At 40.1% G+C, this 23,240-nt stretch overlaps 1 protein-coding gene across 2 annotated transcripts; it reads right to left on the bottom strand.

The window, feature by feature from the left end:
* Positions 1-2,084: 2,084 nt before the first annotated feature.
* Positions 2,085-22,015, bottom strand: elapor2a (endosome-lysosome associated apoptosis and autophagy regulator family member 2a). Of its 2 annotated transcripts, XM_028585132.1 has the most exons (22): positions 21,738-22,015; positions 20,075-20,195; positions 18,374-18,563; positions 18,149-18,296; positions 17,141-17,230; positions 12,145-12,250; positions 11,873-12,025; positions 10,800-10,888; positions 10,514-10,694; positions 10,283-10,411; positions 9,144-9,234; positions 8,931-9,033; positions 8,701-8,838; positions 6,540-6,803; positions 5,658-5,831; positions 5,357-5,543; positions 4,420-4,516; positions 4,216-4,317; positions 3,979-4,105; positions 3,541-3,719; positions 2,938-3,106; positions 2,085-2,837 (listed from the first exon to the last, which is right to left on the bottom strand). In XM_028585132.1, the coding sequence occupies exons 1-22, from the start codon at positions 21,831-21,833 to the stop codon at positions 2,769-2,771; spliced, it is 3,003 nt and encodes a 1,000-aa protein (XP_028440933.1). In that variant the 5' UTR covers positions 21,834-22,015; the 3' UTR covers positions 2,085-2,768. The 2 variants fall into 2 exon arrangements, with proteins under 2 accessions (XP_028440933.1, XP_028440934.1); XM_028585133.1 differs by lacking the exon at positions 21,738-22,015 and having other exon boundaries at positions 20,094-20,151.
* Positions 22,016-23,240: the final 1,225 nt, after the last annotated feature.

Genomic DNA, 23,240 nt, shown 5'->3' with positions numbered 1-23,240 from the left:
AGCAAACAGCTGGTGTCGTCTGCTCGTCCTTCTGTGTCCAGTCTGTCCTGCTGAGAAAAAGTGGTTCAGTTTGTCTATAAATCTCAGCTAAAATATATATGTCGAATGCTAGTGTAGATAGATTTGTCTCTACAGCAACAGCTCCTCGCCACACCTTTCACAAACACAAACACACACACACACACACACACACACACACACACACACACACACACACACACACACACACACAAACACACACACATGCTCTATTCATAGTTGTGTTGGCAAATGTTGAAAGACGTCTTTAACACTCCTGCCTAATCTGTTCCTTAAGTGATGGCACTCCAATTAAACCATCTACTGGAGTGCTCACTGCCTTAGGACAATGCACTCCAGTGTGTAGGCTTAGTCTCCTCAAAAAAGACTGAAAGACAAAAATAAACAAATAGAGAGATAAAGCAATGGTGTAAAGAAGGAAAGAAAGAAAGAGTTAGGGCAACGTTTGTCTGTAGTTTTCTGTCCTACGCAGTCAGGATGTTGATTCGGTTCATGAAAATATTGCAGTACTCCATGTTCTTAGGTCATTCCTGCACCTGTATTTAATTCCTGGCTCCATCATACTGCCTATAGTTCCTACTTTTGCAGAACTACATGTTGACTCTTTTCTTGTAGCCTGGCAATGGTCGCCCTCTGGTGGTAGGCTCAGGCCATTACACAAATAACATTCATACATAGAGACCGGAATTTCCATTCCCATTAAACTGTTAGGAAGCATGCATGGTTAATGGGCTAACATTGTTGGAAGGAGTACTCAAATCCTTTACTCAAGTAAAAGTACCAATGTAACAATGTAAAAATATCCCAATGTCAGGTAAAAATCATGCATTCAAGATCTACTTGAGCAAAAGTACAGACAGAAGTCCTTGTTCAGCAGAAAAATATGACTCCTGTGACATATATATTGTTATATATGACATAATACTGATGAGCAATATGCAAGTAGCAGTTTACTGTTGTGGAGGTTGTTAGATAACTAATGGTGTCGAAAGAAAACTGCAAACTTTTTACAGAAATATTGTATACTTTCACCTCTTTGGAACTCCCAAAGTTATTTAAATGAAACTATCTGATAAGTTTACGGAGAAAATCACGCTTTTGTAGAACTGCTAATTGTTAACAATGTGATACTTTTTCTTATTTTTAAATACAATCGTAATCTTAAAAAATGAACCAGTAACTATGGCTGTCAGATAAATGTAGTGGGGAAAAAGAAACCCCTAAAACTTGTGTGACTTGTGTTATGACCATTTTGAAAGTAATACATTGCGTTAAAATATTAGACTGCAGTGCCCTCAGCTTGTAGGATATATTAGGGGCTTGCTCATTTTAGGCCACCAACATATCACAGCTGTTATATAAAGGCAGGCCAAAGCACTGTACTTTGATAAAATGGTTTAGTGGCTTTTGAAGCATTGAATTATTCTGGACCACACAAGATACATTTGGATAGATGAATGTCAACATAGAACGTATACTATTAATCCCACAGACATTTTATCAGGTAATCATGAGCTGAAAATCCTGTAATATAAATCATCTTAACATTTATTTTGTCTATTTGCTATGCGGCTCAGAAACCATTGTGATTTGTTGAGGGGGCGGGGGGGGATTTGCAGAGAACTCCATTAAAAATGTTCATTGTTGTTAAGATGATCTTATGTTAGGCAAACTCTGTAAGTGAGCACTTCTCATTACAAGTCGAAATCTTGTAATTATGAGAAATTATTTGAAAGAAAAACCTGTCAATTTAATTATAAAATGTAGTATACAGTACAATATTGGACTTAACAGCTCAACTGTTGCCCAAAAAAGGGTCAACAATGCATTTATTCGTTAACATTTTCACGACTGATACTGAACTTTTTATTCCAAACAAAAGCCCAAATTTTCTGTTCAGGTTTTAACATTCAAAATTATTCAGCAATTAAATTGAATAGCTGAACTATATTTCTCAACCACAATGTCACGTAGATCTGTCTCCAAGCCCTCCAGAGGATTTCTCAAAAGAACTGGTTAACAATCAATCAAACAGGGTCCACTTATACATAAATACATCATAATTTATTTAACATACAAGGACAGTCAACACCCCAACCTCATCCGCATAATATGACATCTTAATTTTTAATTGGTCGCTTCTCCTCATTACAATAATTTCAACTAAGCAAAAGAACAAACAGATGAGAAGATAGAGGCTTTATATGGACACAATATAGAGCAGTCTGTGTAAACGTCAATGGGAAATGAATACACACTCACCATGCTGATCCTAATGGCAAATGACACCATGGCTGTCTAAAGAAACATTAGACACTACACAGACTGAAATTAATATAAACCAGAACATCAATCAAATAGGTCCTTGTCTTACCCTGAGCTCTTCTAATAGACTTTCTGACATCAGTTTGAATCAGAATATTACCAGGAAGTGTCTATCTCACGCACCAGCTTCACAGTACTATGCTTTGAGTTGGACGGCTCTGTCGTACCGAGCTTTAAGGCCACCATGTTCGTGTGACTTCTCTGAACCTGGCTCTAGGTGCATGAAGTGTGTGTGTGTGTGTGTGTGTGTGTGTGTGTGTGTGTGTGTGTGTGTGTGTGTGTGTGTATGTACACACAGTTGGTATTCCAGGTACCAGAGCTCATAAAGGGGGTGGTTGGTTAAAGGGGTCATTCCGTGGACAATCTCTTGAGGGTGCGATCTCTCCCCTCACTTTACCACCTCTCTAGCTCCATACCAACGCTTTCGAATGAGATGAGTTTAGCTGCACATGTTCATAGTGCTCTCCGTTCCCCTAAAAATCAAAAACAAACAAATACATTTTTCAATAGCTTAAAAAGTAAGCATAGGGAGATTTTCTTACTGTAAAAGTACAGTGATGCTGTGACTCGCACCTTGGATGCTATGGCTTTGAGTTTGCCAAGTAGAGAGGGTTTTGTGTACACAATTTCATCCTCCATGTCTCCCTCGTTCTCTCCCTCCATCACAGCACAGCTGTCAGCTCCTGGCATCTCACACTCCTTATTGGCAGACATCACCAACCTGGAGTACTTGTACTCCAACCTAGCAAAGAGACAAGCGGCAAAATCAATACTGCAGGAAAAGAAACATAATGCCGTTCTCGTGCATGTTGACAAAAACTGTAATGTGACAAGAAAAACAAAAGCAGGAGGGATGGGATCAAACTGGAGTTTGGAGGGGAGAGAGAAAGTAGGAAAGAAAGAAAGTTGGTGGGAAAAGAAAGGAGAGAGAAAGAAAAACGAAAAGAAATTAGTATGGTAGGCATGAAGATAGAAAAGGGGAAGTGATGGGGAGTAGGGAGGGAGAAAAGTGGGAAGGAAGAGTCAGAAAGAGGAGGAAGAGAGGGCATAGGGAAAGAGGTAAGAAGTAAAGAAGGAATACAGGAAGGAAGTAGAGGAGAAGTCAAAGGAGAAGACCGGTAAGAAAGAAGGAAGGGGGGGAAAAAAGCATGCAGGAAGAAAAAAAGTTATTCATACCTTTTGCTCTTCTTCCAAAAGTAGCAGATGAGGATGACGAGCAGCACTGCGGTGAAAACGCCCAGCCCTGCACCGAGCCGTACCCAGAACTCCATGCCCTCACATGGCAACGTTTCCTTTTCAGGCAAGGTCACACCTCCTATGCACAGCTTCGGTTCAGTCCACACATACAGCAGGTCCTGAGGAAGGACATACACACAAAGCATTTAATAACATTTAATAAGCCAGAACATACACTGAATATTGTTTATACAAATATCCCTCACATACAGTGCAGTCTGTAAGTATTTGGAGACTTGAAATAGACTTTCAAGTCTTTTGTTAGACTTTCAGCTTTAAGGGTGTTTGCATTCATATTGGCTGGAAGGGGTATAAAACAGGCTCGAAATTCTTATTATTATTATTCCCAGTACTCATGAAATAACTGTCCACACACACCTGCTGTGCTCCCTTGCAGGCTCCCTCTATCTGATGGTAGTCCCTCTCTGTGCATGTAGGACAAGCTCCTGAGCTCTCCCATAAGAAATGAAAGGTGCAGCCGTCGCATGTTCCCGCAGGGCACTGGCTGTAATAGCCAAAAACGAGCTGTCACTTCCACACCACACCACAGCATAGGTACGGGTTACATGGGATATTAAACAGGGAATGGGAGAAACCGTGACAGAGATGTAGTACCTGGGAACTGAGAGCTCTCCTTTAGCGTTTTTCTCTGGGTTACAGCGAAGTGTCACCACCGCGCTCCGACCTGACTCACAAGATGAGGTCGCCCCCAAGGACCTTAGCAACGAAAAAAAAAAAAAAAAAAAAAGAAAACAAGACAGAACTTTAGAGTACTCGATTTTTTGACAACAAAAAAAGTATCTGAAATAATAGAGGTACCTGTAGTAGAAGTTGACATCGGGGACTTTCTTGGAGGTCTGGGGGTATAGCTCTGATCTCGCCCTTATTCCATCAAGTGTACTCTCTACTGTCACTCCTGTTAATAATATACAGAGCAAGATTGATTTGATGTGTGTATGTACAGTTAGTTAGTTAGTTAGTTAGTTAGTTAGTTATGTTATATTTCTGTGTCGTGCCAAACATTTTGGCCCATCCCACATGGGATTACAAGACACCACAAATTTACTTATTTAACAAACATCTTCCTGTCGCATGTACAAATCATTCGGAGAAATACATGAATACAAATATATACATATACACACATATACACACATGTATATACACGTACACACATAAACAACAAATTCTCATCTACAATTCATCTCGATAAAGAGCTTTTTTCTTCTTCTCCCAAGCTTTATCTAGATAATTGGCTAATTTATGTTTCATATGTGAATAGCCATCTCAGTCTTTGAGCATCATCCATATTTACCAAATCAATCTCTGCTTTTATCCTACAAAACAAAAAATCACGCTGTTCACAATAAAAAGGACAACATAAAATAAAATGGAACTCATTTTCTATATCATTCAAACAACACATAGGACAGATCCGTTTTTCCTCTTCTACATTAACATATCGTCCTGTTTCAATAGTCAAAGGCAAAACACCAGATCTCACTTGAGCACATAAGGATCTTTGCCTTTTTGACAAATTATATACAACATAATTCTCAGCGCCATATTCTGGTTTTATCATTACAAAAATGTACAACTAATGTCTTTGGTTTACTCTCTGAACATAAGTTTTATATTGAAAGACCAAACCTTTTCTTGTCATTATACATGTATCTTTAAAAGCAATGTCGGCAGTATAAAACCCACCGAATGCGGCTCTCCGCACCACCACTGTCTGCATCTTACGCTCACTAACCAAGTAATGTGTCAGCCAGGTTAATGGACTGCGAGGCGAGTGCTGTGTGGAAGCCTCGTCCAGTAGCTGGGATTATTGTTGACTGACAGATGAAGGTCTTGACAGCGTTGGCTCCCTCGCCGTTCTCTCTCTGGGAGTCCGTGATGGATAGGTCTGTTACATTGTCTGTGCATTCCGCCAACTGACTCTTAAATGAAGAAGAAAAAAAAAAGAGCAAATAGCAAGGACATTGCATTCGTACACACAAAATTTTGATTGTATTTTCTCTGCTGCACGTGTGTGCGTTTCCATCTCTTCACACCTTTCCTCCACACAGGCTGATATTGAAGTGGTGGAAGTACTTTGTTCCTTTGGAGGTAAAGCTCGGACCGTTCATCAGTGATCCTACAGACCCAAGGAGGCTGAAGTCATAAGTCAGAGTGGCATTACCCTCTGCATAGGTGAAGTGACAGTCACTGTAACAAAAAGTGTGGTCCTGTAAAAAAATAAAATAACATAAATACAAGGCAAGGCAAGACAAGGCAGCTTTATTTGTATAGCACATTTCAGCAACAAGGCAATTCAAAGTGCTTTACATGAAACATGAAACATTAAAAACAGTTAGAAAACAATTAAAAACAATTTCAAAGCATTAAAACAATCAACAACAATTTAAGATCATTACAGCTATATGAAGCTCAGCGTAAATTATTTCAGGAAGACGTCTAAAGCTTTCACCTCTCTCTCTTTTCTAAACTGATCAGCTGATTTAGGGCATTCATTCTTCAGTTAAACCAATCAGAATTTGCCATGAATTCCATGAGCCAATCACATCATTGTACCCCTGCTTTAAAAAAAATCTGTTCTTCTCTCTGCTGCTGTCAGTTGTCATTATAGGCAAATCGAGCAACCCTCCTCATCGTCATCATTCACAGCACCCTGGGTCCTCCCCGAGAAGCCCCGCTCCCCTACATCCATCTAGTTCTTCGCTATGTAAAATTATTTAAATAGCGATGGAGTCTAATCGCCAAAGACTCTGTACATTTCAATCTTCTGCATTATGTGATGAATAAATAAATGTTTTTGCACCTGTCAACGAAGCCTCTCCTGACTGATATGGTTGCAGGTCATGAATAATTAAAAGTTTCACAAAAACAACAGAATCAGGATCAGAATAGGATTTCTCTCCACATCACCAACAAACCTTGTCACACTTGCTGGCCGGTCCGCAGGGTTTGCAGGCGTCGGGACCCGGTGTGGCGTGAGGGACGAGGTATGTGTTAGGTGGACACTCTGTGCACTGGCTGGTGCGCGTGTCTATGTAGTGTCCAGGTGGGCAAGGCACACAAGCAGAGCTCGAGGGTTGGGTGCTGAGAGCACAAGCCCGGCACCCAGAGGACACCCCATCGACAGCGTTACTCACTGAGATGAAGTAGATTCGCGCCACGTCGTTGACATACCGGCGTACCTGAGAGAGACAAACAGGTACAGATTGATGCTGCGAATAGGTGCTGTGGAGTTTAAAAGGTGCTGTACTCGATATTCAGAACTTTAATATAGCAGCAAACTAATATTTACTATGTAAAGATATAGTTGAGTAATGGTGTCCTGCGCAGAGAATGAAGTCACACTTCCTCTGTGTGTTGTAATCCAAGTTTATCTGTTATTTGTTTGATAGCCGGTCTGGCCGCATGCGCATGTGGCTGTGAAAAAAAGCGTAATATTTTCACATATGGGAATGGTCTATGAGAGCCGTGTGGAGGAAATCCCAGCCCGCACTTCTTTTCAGTATTCTGAGTACCGCCCCTTAAAAGGTACCCTGCCATACAAAACCGTTTTTACTTGTATTTTTTGAAATATGTTAAGTCCATATGTGTTTGTGTTGTATTGTGAATGTGAAAATGAACTGCTACCTCCTCTGTCAGCTCTAGCCACTGAAAAGAAATAAGCAGAGAAATCTGGCCAATTACAGAAGCTGGTCAGTCGGACATCATATTGCCTGAGCTCATTACTATTCATTAGCTTGCCCAGTTGGGCTGGGTAAAGGATTCTGACAGTCAGGCTCTCATTGGCTAGCTGTTAGCAAATCAGATTCAAACAGCTTAGCTTGTTGAATATTAATGAGAACTGGCAGAAATCGAGCTGAGTCTTCCTGCAGGATTTCTATACCACACTAGAATGACTTGAAACAAGGTAACCAAGGCATTTTTTCCACAAAAAATTTTACAGAGTCCATGGTAGATCTTCAGCACCTTTAAAGCTATAGTGCGTAGTTTCTGTCTCCCCCATGAGGAATTCAAAGTAATGACAACAATTATGTCGGTGCATCCACATGACACAAGGCTTCCGTGATTGCGCTTCACCCCCACCCCTCCTCCACACAGTTGCTACATAGCCAGCAAGGAGGACACGGAGGATTAAAAAACATGATGGACTCTTCAGAAGAGGTAATTTATCTTTACCTTTTGCCGGACGACACCAATTTCTAAACACAGCAATACTGAGAAATACAGAGAGAGTTGTGTGGAGCGGATAGTCTTAATTAGCTTTGTAGCAACTCATTTGGCAATGGCTTGAATGTACTGGATGTCCATTATTATAAAAAAGTTATGTACTAAAGCTTTAAGAGGTTTATACAAAAAAATCAAAAACTTTTTCAACACCAACCCCTACACATGAGTGGATCGCAACACACAGTATGGAACCTTTATACAAGATGTAGTTCTGCCCTCACTTGAAATGCCCACACTCCTGCAAATACTTTAAAAGGGCAAGTTAACCATTTAAGCTCCACCTACAGTAAGTGAGGACAGTGATGAAATAGTCTATTTGATTTGTGGTTTCGTTTAAACACTAACACCACGACAGATAGTAGCTTTAATACCAAACAGAAGGGAGTGTTGGGTGTACCAAGTGTGGAGTGGATTTGCAAGACTAAAGGCTGTCCCAGCAGTTGTTTGAACTTGCTGAATAAGCTCTGAAAAACTGTCAGGAAGTGTTCTTGTTTCTGGACATAAGACAATGAATATGAAGGTTGAACCACCAGACGGCAGGCCAGTTTGCCTGACTTTTTGAAGGACCAAGAAGCCAAATCCTGGGTCAGTGGCCTGGCCTCCACGGCTGAGCACATTATATACAGAGAATGCCATTATATATGTGAACTTGCTGGGTGATTGTCTTTAAGAAATCATTTCAGGGTGGACATTATTGAATAATTGCTTTATTGAGTTTTTTTATAAAACAAGAAAACTGAGAATACAAAAAAAAATGCCACAAAACAATAATAGAGATAGTTACTAAAAAAATAAACATTATATTGCCAGCCCTAATGTGAATATAAATGAAACTGGGTAGCTAATACTTACATCTGAAGGTTGGTTAGTCCTCTGGAAAGCCCATGTGTAGGAAACCGAGGCATTCTTTGTCATAACATGTGTGTAGGTCTGTCTTGTTTTCGTTTTCTCCCATGATTCCACCACCGTAGTACTCTTCCTGTTTACATCCTGAAAAAAAACAAAAACACGTTCATTTCATTCACATCACCTAGATAACAATGTGTATATAGCAGCAAACATGTGTCAGGAGCTCTTCTCACCATCATGAAGTAGAGCTCACAGTCAGCTACACATACAGTTTCAAACTCAAATGTAATGCGACCAAACTCCGTCGCAGAATGGCTTGACATGGACGTAGGGAGCCTGGTGGCAGATTCAAACAGAGAAGGCTGGAATTTGTGACAGCAAAAAGAAACAGACGGCTGAGTGACAAGAGTGATGGATACTGAAAAACATAACATCACAGTACTAACTTGAAGCCAGGAATATGGATGTTGAGGATGAGGTAATCATTATCTGAGCTTCCTGCTCCACTCTGGATATAATCACCTGCCACCTCCCAGCCTAAAGGACAAAAAAAAAAAAATCACATTACCCAACTATTTAAAGATTAAAAGAGATATATATATATATATATATATATATATATATATATATATATATAGATAGATAGATAGATAGATAGATAGATAGATAGATAGATAGATAGATAGATAGACACACACACACACACACACACACACACACACAAAACACACACACACATCAATACATTGACTCGTCAATCACATTAAAAGGAATAGTTCAACAATAGTATGAAATGTGCTTATTTCCTTTCTTGCAGACAATCAGATGAGAGAATCAATACCACTCTCATGTCTGTATGGTAAAAATAAAGCTAAAGCCAGCAGCCGGTTAGCTTCACTTAGCACAAAGACTGGAAAACAGCTACAAGTGTAAAACCAATTTGTTGTAGTTTTACAGGGGGCTATGTGGGGATTGACGTCCTGGAGTATTGTTGTCACAGTGTGGTTGCCAGGCAACCAGTGGAAACTCCAAAAAGGTTATTGACTTCCTGCCAAGAAATACTCCAAGATATAGTCAGTGAGTGTCACAGGTCCTGGTAGGTGGATTTTGTTACCTTTGGACAGAGCCAGGGTCACTTTTTCCTTTTATTTACGTGTTATGTTGTGCTAAACTAAGCTAATATTTGATAATCGAGTAGTCGGTTTGAGTAATTTTTTAATTCTTTGATTCCAGCGTGTTAAATGTGAATATGTTCTAGTTTATTCTCTCCTCTGTGACAGTAAACTGAATATCTTTGAGTTGTAGACAAAACAAGACATTTGAGGACGTCATTTTGGGTGTTTGGGAAACAGTGATCCACATTTTTCAACATTTCCTGTCATTTTATAGACCAAACAACTAATCGATTAATCGAGAAAATAATCAACAGATTAATCGATTATGAAAATAATCGTTAGTTGCAGCCCTAAAGCATACTGTATATCCCACAATGGTGATACGTTCCTTTAAGAGAGACATACAGGGAGAGAAAGGCCAAGATAAAGAGAGAGAGCACTACTAGACGTATGTTTCCAGAAATACCCACCATTCATATTGTCACATTTGTTGTTGCCCACATTGAAACAACTGGTCTTCATGTTTGGAGGAAGAATATTCCACCATTTAAACTCATAACCCAAGGAGGGCTCAGTGCCTGCTGGGCACCGCGTACATGCTGTGGGATGAACACAAAGAAAAACACAATTAGGAAAAACAAAAGTAACTGAAGGAAAATAACAGGGAGGAATAAAATATATATCAACAGAGTTGTCAGTACGTTTCTTCCCATCAGAATATGTCCCAGGTGGGCATGGGGAGCAGGTGGCCGTGTCATTGTTATAGAAACCGGGGTTACAGGGGGGGCAGGGCTCCCTTTCTCCACTTGGAGGCAACGACTCAGCTCCAGTCACACCCTCCAGACAGATTTTAGGTTCAATCCACTTATATATGACCTGCGTCTGAAATTACACAGAGATGGAGGGTGATGGACTAGAACAGAAACTGTGATCACAGAATTGGACGTCTCTGAGTATTTAATCTAGTGGTGGCCTCATTTCTCTCACCTTGCCTTCGTTGTCACATTTTGTGTGGATCTGGAAATAGTCCTTCCTGGAACATGGAGGTCTGTCTTTACACATCGCGGATCCCTGGGCTTGGGAAATAAAATTAAAATTAAAATAAAGCAAAAATAAAACTACATTAGCAAAAGAAAACATGTCATCAATCATTTAAAAAAGTGCAGAATATATTTTAGAATTTACACAGAACCCCACAAATACTGTAGCACTTTAATGAGTAAAGCAAAATATGATCACATATTTTGCTATCTGCTATACCCATTAAAGAAATAAATGCAGTTGAGGAATAAAAGAATAGAAAGAATAATGTGCTCTTAAAGAAGAGCGCTCTGGCAGGAGACTCTGCTAAAAACAGCAGTAAAGCAAAAGAGTCATACAATATGGAAAAAGAGGTATACTAAATTAAATTATGTAATGTGCTCAGAGTACTCTAGTAAATGCATTAACCGCATCATATGATATGAATTTTAACATGCCAATGGGAAGATATATACAAGATATAGACTTGATATCAAAGCAAATGATAGAGGAGGGGGGAAAACAGTCTTTCATTAGACTTTCATTTCATTAGACAATACAATTACAATATCACAAAAGGACAAGTCAGGTCATTCAGATTTCTGTTATCATAACTTATGTACTATTTGAAATAGCGGGGTCTAGTACAGTGACTGTCTTACATGGGGAAATGTTGGGGAGCATATTGCTTTTATCCTCAGAAGCAGCATATTAGAAAACAAAATGTGTAAAATGCAAGTATTATAGGAGCTTTATGAAAAATACAAGAGTATACTCGCTACATCATTTGCCAAAATCTGCTACTCCCTTGCGATCACACAAGCCCTGCGCACTGAACTAACAAGCATGTTTCTTCTTTTGAAGTTTGACTAATGTGGGTGAAAATAGGACGAGCTCCCTTTCTATCCTTCGGCTGTGTGTTATGTGCTTCAGCGAGCAGCGCTGATAACAATTAGGCTACACTGAACACTGCACTGCAGTTTCATTGGGTTGTTCCACAAATTCAACGTGCACATCTTTGTTTCACAGTGTGTTCCTACCTGCATACTGAGTGGTAGTGTTACAGGGGGTGCAGGAGCTGGCACCGTGGCCAGCGTAGGTGTCCCGAAGACAGGGTTCACATTTGGTGGAGCCTGGGACTCGGCTGAACGTCCCCGGCTTACAAGGGAAACACTCCGATGTGTAGGCGACTCCTGGTAGAAGGAAATGACAGATAGAAAATGAAAAGGAAAATAAAAACTGAAGTTTTGATTGATTTGTCATTGATTACAGCGAGAAGTTTGGGGAAAAGAGATTAAAATGTGTTTCCGACCTTCTATTTGAACATTTTTCAGCAAAACAGGCTTCAACCCTTTGCTCCCCATCAGGACCCCACGTGTCCTCCAGTACAGGATGTTGGTGCCAGATTTCAAGTTCACCTAGAATACACATGATTTCATGCAATAGTCAAGCAGTAGAGGAGAAAAAAGGCTTCAAACTTCAACAGAAAACACTCTAATTGGATTGGTGAATACAGCATGTCAATTAAACGGACACAAAACTATGCTGCCATAACACATGCTACCTATAGCTACCCATAAGCTAAAGGAAAAAAATACTATTAATATGCTATTTTAAGAAGATCCACATATTTATCCCACATTACAATTAATTGTTTTACCTACAGTGCAACAACTGAACTATGTACATATAGCAACTAATTTCACAGTGTGACAACAATAAGTGATGCCAGCCTCTTAAGCATGATTTATATGGAGTTATATTACTGCCATTAGTCAAGAGCGCATTATTTCAATTTGAGAGCATTTCTCACTGATATTACGTTCAGATTTCTTGCTCTCACACTCAAATAGTCACTGCTCGTGCTTAGATTTGCTCTGCTTGTGCTCAAACTTTCTGCTTAGACTCAGATATGTTGTTGTTTGGACAGATTTCCTGCTCTCAGCTTTGAACCTTCTCCTCGCACTCAGGCTGATTCTGCTCGCTTGCAAATTTTCTGCTCTCAGATCTCTCCTGCGCGCTTCGATTTTTTTGTGTTATAACCCTGCCAAAAGTCAACAACCAATAGAATGCCAGCTGTAGTGTTGACCAATGAAATGATCCCTGCCCCGTTGAGGGTGCGTTCACTTTACGTTAGAACGTCTGTTGAGGGTGGCTGCACTGTAACCGATAACTGTAACCAAAGAGAAAAGCTTTGAAGTGGGACATATGAAGTTATGTCCACAACTACAAGGGTGAGTAACATAACTTAAGCACCTAGCTAGCTAGCTAACATATAGCGCTAGCATATAGCCTAGCTTGATGTCCATAAACAAATATATTTTCTTTATTGTATAGCTAGATTGAACAACATATGACGGACTGTATGTGTATATGTGATGACCGCACTTTGTATTTTTTCCTCGTTTGGTTAACCATGTTCCTGGGATTTGGCTGATTTCATGTTAGAGCCAATAGTAAAACCTGAACTGTAATATAACTGAAAGAACACCAGAAACTGGATTGTTTGTGTCAGTTTTTGCATCACTGTTGTGTTGTTCATCAGAATTTAGTCTACATTCCTTCATATAGCATTAGTCTGAAAATGATGAATTCATATCAGTCTGGTCTGTGTGCTTTTTCGTTCATTTAATTTTCATTTCATAAACAGTTATTAAAAAAACAACTGCAGCCGGGACATTCTAACTCTTAACGTGAAAAAGCTTAATGTGGTTTAATGTACCTAAGCAATGAAAACCATAAAAAACCAAATTTCTCTCTCATATTGCTCCTCATAACCACTGAAAACTGTCAAAAAATCTAAACCAAAGTCCAATTATTATGGACGTTATGTGACTGATAACTGACTGGTTAGTTACATTAAACCACGTTAAGCTTTTTCACGTTAAGCGTTAGAATGTCCCAGCTGCAGTTGAGGGAAACTGTAGCCTATAACTTCCTAAGCGACTGATCATCCGTTTTTTGCCACCCTTTACATAATAAAATATGGCTATGAAATAGAACATGAAATACATAAATGAGGCAATACATATATAGGCATTAGCTAGTCATTATAGTTCAATAGCCTAAATACATATGTTTTACTTAAATTTATTTTTTCTTTTATTTATTCCGTCTATTTATATGCACGTTATATTTTATATTTTATTAAGTTTTGTTATCTCACAGACTCTGACTAAAAGCAGCAGCAAGCCTGCCTGGCATCAGTGCATCATAGCATATCACTGCAAAGAAAAGAAAATATGAATAAATCACAAGCGCGGCAGATTCCCAGCTCAGCTAGAGCGGGTAACGCCAGCGAACCGCAGGGACCAAGGTCACAGGGCTGGTGGCTAGCTGCTAGCTAGCTGCAGCAGCAGCTAATATTAGAATATTAGACCCAGCACCGGAGGTCTGATCCCCGTGATCTGATCCCGAACCGCCGGTGACTGTTTGCCAGATCAGCAAGTTTAACGGCAGCAACAGAAAGTTTGCTGGGATTGTTAACAGTGGCGTAACGGTACCGTTACAGCCGTGAACTGAAATTCTGTTTCCTCAGTCAGCTGGTTCGACTCTCTTTGGGCAAAGTTGTCTGCGGCGGGAAGAGACAGAGAGTCAGAGGGAGGCAGGGAGAGAGGGTAATAAATACATGTGACATTATGAAATAAAATTCCCCCCAAGCATTATCAAGAGTATAGGTTTCCAAAGTAATTTTAGCCTGGGCTGAAAGCAACACTGGTAGGCTAGGCTGGCGCTGTTGCCTTGGAAATGACAACATCCGGTCTCTGAATATGAAAAAACAGGCCTTTTTTCATTTCTATTTCAGAGTGTTTTTTTTTTTTTGTTATATGAAATAGAAAATGAAAATCACAGTATATTTTAAATTTCTCCCAAAAACGCCTTGTATTTCAATTTCAAATTTCGTATTTTAAAACGAAAATCAAATAACCATTTGTTGACCCAGATGACCCAGGTTAAGGTGAGTTTGTGAGCAGGGTTATGAATAAAGATAAGATAAGCCTAGTGTTCACAAGAGGGATGATTCAGGTATTGCAACACAAATTAAGAATAATTCAATTAAATAGGAGGTATATACAACTAGTAGAAGATAAATGAACTATACAAGAGCAATTAAGGTTAAGTTATGAGGTAGTGGTAAGCTAAAGTGATGTATAATCAATAGCATGGAGTCAAGTCAACAGTGTACACCAGAATAATATATACTGTGGTTAAGTAATGATACTTACTGTTGTCTGTATTAGAGTCAAGTCAACAGTGTACACCAGAATAATATATACTGTGGTTAAGTAATGATAATTACTGTTGTTTGTACTAATATAACAAAACAAAAAATATACTAATATAATATAGTGTGTGATGCAGTATGGAGAACAACCAAGTCCCATATGAACCCAAGAGACTTTTAGTGCAGCTGTTGATGTTCACTACAAACAAAACTTGCAGATGGTTGTAGTCTGTAGTCAGCCATACAGTAGGTAGATCTGGAGCAGCAGGGTGAATTCTAGCTATCATGGGTTGGTGATATGACACACACAGATCAACAGGGGTCGAGCCCCTCAGCCCCACATGGATGAAAAGAACGTGAAACAAAAAACTTGTTTTTTTCAGTTCAGTTTGCTTTGTATTAATTAAACAAATAACTGCTATTTAAGGAGCAAATAAGAAAGCATATCATTTCTAGATTTGTTTTTATTATAGTGGTGAAATTGTACTTAATGTTACAACTTTTTAAACAGACTGATATGAATTCATCATTTTCAGACTAATGCTATATGAAGGAATGAAGACTAAATTCTGATGAACAACACAACAGTGATGCAAAAACTGACACAAACAATCCAGTTTCTGGTTTTCTTTCAGTTATATTACAGTTCAGGTTTTACTACTGGCTCTAACATGAAATCAGCCAAATCCCAGGAACATGGTTAACCAAACGAGGAAAAAATACAAAGTGAGGTCATCACATATACACATACAGTCCGTCATATGTCGTTCAATCTAGCTATACAATAAAGAAAATCTATTTGTTTATGGACATCATGCTATGCTATATGCTAGCGCTATATGTTAGCTAGCTAGCTAGGTGCTTAAGTTATGTTACTCACCCTCGTAGTTGTGGACATAACTTCATATGTCCCACTTCAAAGCTTTCTCCCGTTTCCTGATGGGTGCAGGTGAAAGTGCGTCGACCATTCTGTGCACATCGTTGACATATACTTTTAATAAAGCAATGAACGGCGCGGGGGTATATAAACTTGGTTACAGTTATCGGTTACAGTGCAGCCGCCCTCAACAGACGTTCTAACGTAAAGTGAACGCACCCTCAACGGGGCAGGGATCATTTCATTGGTCAACACTACAGCTGTCATTCTATTGGTTGTTGACTTTTGGCAGGGTTATAACACAAAAAAATCCAAGCGCGCAGGAGAGATCCGAGAGCAGAAAATTTGCAAGCGAGCAGAATCAGCCTGAGTGTGAGGAGAAGGTTCAAAGCTGAGAGCAGGAAATCTGTCCAAACAACAACATATCTGAGTCTAAGCAGAAAGTTTGAGCACAAGCAGAGCAAATCTAAGCACGAGCAGTGACTATTTGAGTGTGAGAGCAAGAAATCTGAACGTAATATCAGTGAGAAATGCTCTCAAATTGAAATAATGCGCTCTTGACTAATGGCAGTAATATAACTCCATAGATTTATGCTTCTGCGTTAAATCTACGCAGTGGCTACATACGTAGATACATAGTAACCCTGACGTGCACCTCTCGAAAAATGTAACTACACGTTACAGCGACACAGGTCGCTCAGCTGTGACTTGGAAGCGTTGCCTTTCCCCTGACTCATTTCCTGGTTCTCCTTCTCCATAAACAACATGAAATCAAGGAGAGGGTTAACTTTTGCTGCTACAGATTTCCCACTGTGGTCAGAAAGCACAGGGGAGACACTTTGTTTCTGTCACTATAACTATAGAGTCGCTACTTACTCCGAAGATAATCGCCGTTACTCTCTCAATCGCTCTACCACACGCACACGCACACGCCGGCTCAGCTATTCTCTTAAGGAGACCGACACACACACCAACGCACAAGTATAAACTTCAGGCCACTTAAGCTGGCGACGGCGAAAGCTCTGCGTGGAGCCTCTGCGGGACCATAAATCACACTTTACTGTGTACTAACAGGCTTCCTGCTTGTATCCACCCATTTCTTACTGCTCCGCCTGAGTTCAACACATTTATTTTGGGAGACCCAGGCCAGCTGCCAAAGATGTGTCCTCCGTGGCTATAGTTTATCTTACGGCATGCAACACTTACCGTATGGGTTGCCCATTCACCATTATTGGTGAGCTTGAGCCACTTTGTATCAGCAGACTGATCCATCTCCTGACACTGGTCATTCTGGATCTAAACACACACAAATCATCCGTGTCCATCAGCTGAAACTCTCACCTATTTTATGGTAGTGTTTTATAACTACAATATACATTATATTCACTGATGCACAATACAAAATATTGACTTGACTTTTTGTCTCAAGACAGAAATGTCTTTTTGTGGGGGCAACTTTATTAAACCATTGGTCTTTCATAATGTAAAAAATAAAAAATAAAAAAATCTAAAATGTCATCAGTTTACAGATCAACAAAATTTGATTAACTTCAAATCTTAAATCTTTTTAGCACACCTGCCTTCAATTAAGCACTAATTCCCTATAATAACCCCCCACCTCTCCACCACCCTAATTTAACTTGCCATAGCAAACAAAAGTAGAGGTGCAACTAATAACATTAATTATGGCTCTGTTCAATCTAGGTGACCCAATCAGTAAGCCATGTCAGTGAGCCAGCATGCACAATACCAGGGCCCTAGAACTGGTACAGCCAATGAATGCAGCCAATAATATTGTGTAATAGTGTTATTGCTTTTCCTGCTATGATGTGTTCTCAAAAAGTTCTCAAATACAGTTCTCAAATACAACGATTTAGGTCTAGTATAGTATAGTATACGGTCTGATTCATGCATCTAATTAGAATTACGAATATCTGGGGCAATTTGTAATTAGATAACTAATTAACTAGCATTTATTTTTTCATTAACATTAGCATTGTGGCCATTACATGTTTAGGGCATTTATGACAAGTAAATTGCTTGAGATTTAACAAAAGAAATACGGAAGTACTCTACAGGGTGTCCAAAAACATTTCACTGGCAGTGAACACACAAACAAACAAACAAACAGCATCCACTTAAACAGATAGATGGATAGATCGACAGACAAACAAGAAGGAAAAAGATATAATCTAATGAATGTTTAAAACTTACAAAGAACTCAAACAGCAGATTGTTGTCTGGATACTGGTACTCAAAGCTGACAGAGCCCTTCTTCTTCAGATGAACAGCATAAATGAGAGAGACTGTGCATTCATCCCTGTTGGACTCAAGATAGTTTCCTTGAGGCACCCAGGAAGAACTGCAATGAAGAATATCTCAAATTAATTACACACTTCAAATCCGAATTTCTGTTTTTCTTGCGGTCTACTCACACACCTGTTGCAGGTGGGCCTGTCATCTCCGTGGGGACTGTTTTCCAGTGAGGTTGCCAGGCTACTGAATCCAGCAGGCATGGAATCCCATTGGTCGAAGCGGATGCCACTGCCGAGGGAGTAGCTTCCTGCTGCACACTGGGTACACTCCTGAGCCGACATCTCAAGGAACTCCCCAGCCTTGCATGAGAAGGCTAGAGGACACAGAGAGACAAGGTACAGAGGGGTGGAAAGAAGAAGAATATCACACTGAATAAGTCATTTCTTAACCGTCTTTGCATTCTGCTGCAAAAATCATACACCTAATATAGAACATACACAAACTAAGGTAACAGAGAAAAAGTCATGCAAATCACTGCCACATTCAGTAAAATGTAGCCCCTGTGATCAGGGAACTTAATCCTTAAATCCGGTTTCTTGTCTTTTGTGTTTGCCAATTGTTTGACTGTTTTAACAGTGCCAGCTTTTCATCATACCTGAGCTGGTCAAATGCCAGTCATTGTAATGCCTTTTATGCTTCAAATTAAGCAACCAATGCAAAAGGTGTGTGGTTAGGCTATCTGTGTATCACACTGTGAGGTTAAGTGCTGTGTGTCAATGTGTGCAGCAGGAAGGGCTTGTAGGTGTGATTTGATTTAAGGATAGTTTGCTGTGGAACCCATTTCCATGGTGACATAATTAATAGGTGACAGTTAATTTTATCAATTGTGCCTCTTGCAGTGCATTATGGTGCAATGGATAGCACCCTCATAACCTATGCTAGATAGTGTGTCCAATTACTATGAGGAAACAAGTGTCTGGTGTTCTTCTAGTGAAATATGTACGAGTTTGAACGGGAAGAAGAAAACAGAAAAATATCAATATAACAAAAGGTGTTAAGAGAGTTAGCTCTACGAGCCATATCACCTTGCTGATCCATTATCATCATGAGAATAGTTTCCATTTTATGCAGTTTATACATTAAAATATCTATGTTAGGAAACACTAGCTGACCATTAACATTGCACCCTATTCTGCAAGTGATCTTTCAAGATCTTACACGTAGATTTTACCAATGATAATCTCATCTGAGCCATTAGTGAAGTGGTGTTGTGACAGCAGTTCTAGAAAGGTCTAACAAAGAACAAATTGTATGACTGCCTTGTCGAATATTAATATGCTTTTCTGCCTTCCTGGCTCCACCGTGATAAGGCACCTTTCACCACAATTGAGATGTCTGCGGGGGATCCCCCACCCCACCTCTCAACAAAAACTAGAATTTAACACACCCTTTACTAAGCAGACCTGTTTCCATGGTAAAACATTAGCACTGACAAATACTATAATAATTACTTATATTTGCCTGTGAATAACTGTCAAACATTCAAAAGCACCAACTCTGCAAACTTGCTGTTTGGACAGATTTCCTCATAGTGACAGATGTTTGAGGAACCACAACATCTGTCACCAGTTACTGCATCTCATATTAGACACATACAATTATTGTGTGCACCAACATGACCCATTAATGATTGACCAAAAAGCAATTATGTGACAGCGTTTTCCTCAGAGTATTGGCCTGTGGTTTTGCTCTGTGTTTGGTTGGAGGATATCCAAACTCGGTCAGCCAGATTGTGGTGCTGAAAATCCCAGGCTACTGATAAGAAGGTGAGATACCCACATCAACATTCACTAACACACACATACACACCACACATATACTTACTGCACTCTGTGCCACGTACTGGCTCTGGTAGTCCAGTGCAGGCCCCGGGGCTCTGCGGGATTGCCACTCTCCACCGAGATCCTGTGCTGTCACACTCTGTGTACTCATAGTAGTAGTCCGTCTGCCAATTACACACACACAAAACATCTGCATAAGAAATCAGTCGCCACGACAGTCTTGGACCCAAACTATGAGCAAATGTAGGTCAGAGGCAGGTCAGTAAACATCACACCACAAGAGGCCTCCACCCACATCAGAGCCCTGACTCATCTCATTCTGGGTGACAATACATCGGAGCAGACTAAATGGCTGGTGCTACTGCATTAGCAACCAGCACTGAAATTAACTTCCATATCCAGCTGCTTGGGCCTTACAAAACATGACCGCTTGTTACGCTGCGTTATCTCTCAAGCCAAAACCACTCTTCTGCCCTGGATACACAACATACCATCTCCACGGCGATGGGAATAGGGGGGATGGCAGCAGGCGGAGACCTGAAACCAGCAGCTTTTCACATTTTCAGCTTCATGAACACTTAAGACATTTGATAATCACACGTGATAGTTTTAATTTGTGGTCTAGAGTGAACACCATTAGCTTGATGTTCTCGCCTCCACAGAGCTTTTCTCAATCTTTCCATCTACAGGGAGGGTGGCCTAATTTCTGACAGTTTACATAATGTTGCTCCTTGAGCAAAACCAGATTTTGACACTGCAGCATATGCAAGCTGTTGGTGTGAGAAGAATGATTTCCACTGGTGTCAGTGGGTCTGGAGGTAGAGCTCAGTCACACTGACGTTAAGGGAAAAAAAAGCAGAATCGAGCATAATTGTCGACCAAAGTCAATGTTTTGACATTACAGCTGCAGTGATTTGAGACATGAGAAATGTACTGAGAATAGGATTGTATTCTGAACTATGTTGCACTCATTATCTCTTGGGACTCCTCCAAAGAGCTATTGTCAATCACTGATATGGCAGACTTTCAATACTCATCTCAATCCATGTTTCATTATGAGAGTCTCCACTCCTGAATGCACTTCGAGTTTTAACACAAGATATCAGCTCTGATGGCATACATTGTCATCCCAGAAAATTTAGCACCACATAGCACTTCACTGGAGAGCTGCAGTAATCTCTCAGCCAGTGTGAAAAGAGAGATTGAGCCAATAACTCTCAAAAGGAATGTTGCTCCTCTATCTTGGTCTGCTGTGTGACTGAGCTGCCATCCTGGACTGAGGAGGTGTTGAGCTGAGACAGACCAGAGGGAAGGAAAGGCCAGTCCATGCAGGAAACTGATAACAGCCTGAACAGCACGGAGTGCTGAAGTTCAACATACATCAGACCCCATCAGAGATCCGTGCTCCCCTTTGTTGTTCAAACTTGTTCTCTTTACAAAGAAAGCAATGTGCATTTTGTCTACAACCTGCTGCTAAAGATGATGAGGGAATGAATTTTAAACATCATATAAATCGGCCCGGAAACGTGTCATAAATGTTTAGTCGTAGGCTATTTGATATCTGGATTACCAACTCGCTGTCAGCGTGTGCAGCCATAGCTGCGCGTTTTTCTTATTGCCATCCCCTGTAGTGAGCTCAATAAACAATAAAAACGGAAGCATTGGAACACGATGAAGCCTTATCGATCGAATATGGCATCTCTCACCTCGCTACACAGTCGCAGTCCGTTGGCCCCGTCAATCAACCGGAGCGTGCAGAGGATGAGAGCGCAATTGGCCACGAACCAAGCCGAGGACCGCATCGTAGAGCATCAAGGGGGAGAAAAAACAACAACCTCGATCCAGGATGGATAATTGTATCTTAAACCTGAGCCAGAAACATTTCTGCTTCAGATCGACATCTGCTTCTGTCGCCTCTTGTCGGAAGATTGTAACCTTTACCACCTGCGATTATCCTCAGACTGTGCGCTCCAGGGCGGCCTCATCATCACCATCAAACTGGGGCAGAATAAAAGAGTGCTTCCGGTTAACTTTTCTAAAGTAAAAGTCGTGACGCATGTGTGAGGGACAGATTTGTTAACAGTTTATTTATTCATGCCTGTTTTTCCCCCAACAATTGTGATATAATATAGTTTGTATGTAGTCTACATCAGTGTCCATTGCCTCCAATTTTTATGAACTATTTTGTCACTTTATTTTGAAGATGAAAATGTAATACGTCTGGTATTTGTCTGGCTGACTTTACGCTCCTTTGCGTGTGTGCCTTTAACCACTGCCTCTGACGCTACTATGACGTCGCTCAGGAAAAAATAGATTTTGTTATCTTGACGCTTTAACAAATCAAAACAGAAATGCACGATATCATTTGTAAGCTATATTTAGCTAACGTGAATATAAAAGTAAGCCCTAAAGGCAAGTTAACAGCCTCTAATGAGGTAATTATTGCATTTTGTATTCATCTTTATCTTGAAACAGCTTCGGTTGGATGCACTGTAGGCTATTGTTCTCACATCCCAACCATTGTAGTCCATATCACTGACCGCCAGAGGGAAGCAGAGCTCTGCTACAACATTACTGCTAAAAAGATGGATTACATACATATTGTAGGCTGCTGTGTATTAGCCTATTTATCAGCCTATAATGAGAACAATCAGTTTGTATTTTGAATGATGTTAATACACATAAATGGCTTAATTTAGTAACGGTCTGGCTTGTGGAGCAACGTTTACTCAGCTGCAAAGTGCAGGACCTGTGCTGTGGCTAAAAGGCAAACTGTGGCTTCAGAGAGGCTAGTTTTATGTCTCTCGTTAAGGTGTGAATAGTTGGTTAAAATGAAGACAGTAACAGCTGTGCTGATGAGGCTTAATTCATTATACAGAGGTAGAGTGAAAAAGGCGAAGCAAGAAATGTATTATTGTAAAATAGTGTTCAACTGTGAACCTTCAGAATATAAGGCCCTCTCAGGACATCCTTGCAATCATTTCAATCAAGCTTGCTGCACCAATTTATTGTTTACATTGAGCAAAAGTGAATATACAATATGTGTCTAAACTGTATATTTAGGAATTCCTGTTTATGACAGAATTCCTCTTTATGATAGTTATCAATTTCCAAAAGATGTATTTCAACATCTAACACCCTTTTTATTAATGTAGTGCAATGGGGGTTCTTTAGTAGTGTAATGATAGTTGGGCACCATTGTTCTACTT

This window comes from Perca flavescens, chromosome 8, assembly GCF_004354835.1.
Source record: "Perca flavescens isolate YP-PL-M2 chromosome 8, PFLA_1.0, whole genome shotgun sequence".
Classification (NCBI taxonomy): Eukaryota; Metazoa; Chordata; class Actinopteri; order Perciformes; family Percidae; genus Perca; species Perca flavescens.
Note: the sequence above shows the minus strand (reverse complement) of the source record. Positions and strands in the feature narration are given on the sequence as shown.

Excerpts from the sequence above, each read along its gene's own strand:
- elapor2a (XM_028585132.1), bottom strand. The coding sequence starts at position 21,833 with ATGCGGTCCTCGGCTTGGTTCGTGGCCAATTGCGCTCTCATCCTCTGC. Across the intron at positions 9,235-10,282 it reads CAAATGTGACAATATGAATG|GCTGGGAGGTGGCAGGTGAT; the intron begins GTGGGTATTTCT and ends TTTGTCCTTTAG. Across the intron at positions 5,544-5,657 it reads TCAGCCTGTGTGGAGGAAAG|AGTCAGTTGGCGGAATGCAC; the intron begins GTGTGAAGAGAT and ends TCTTCATTTAAG.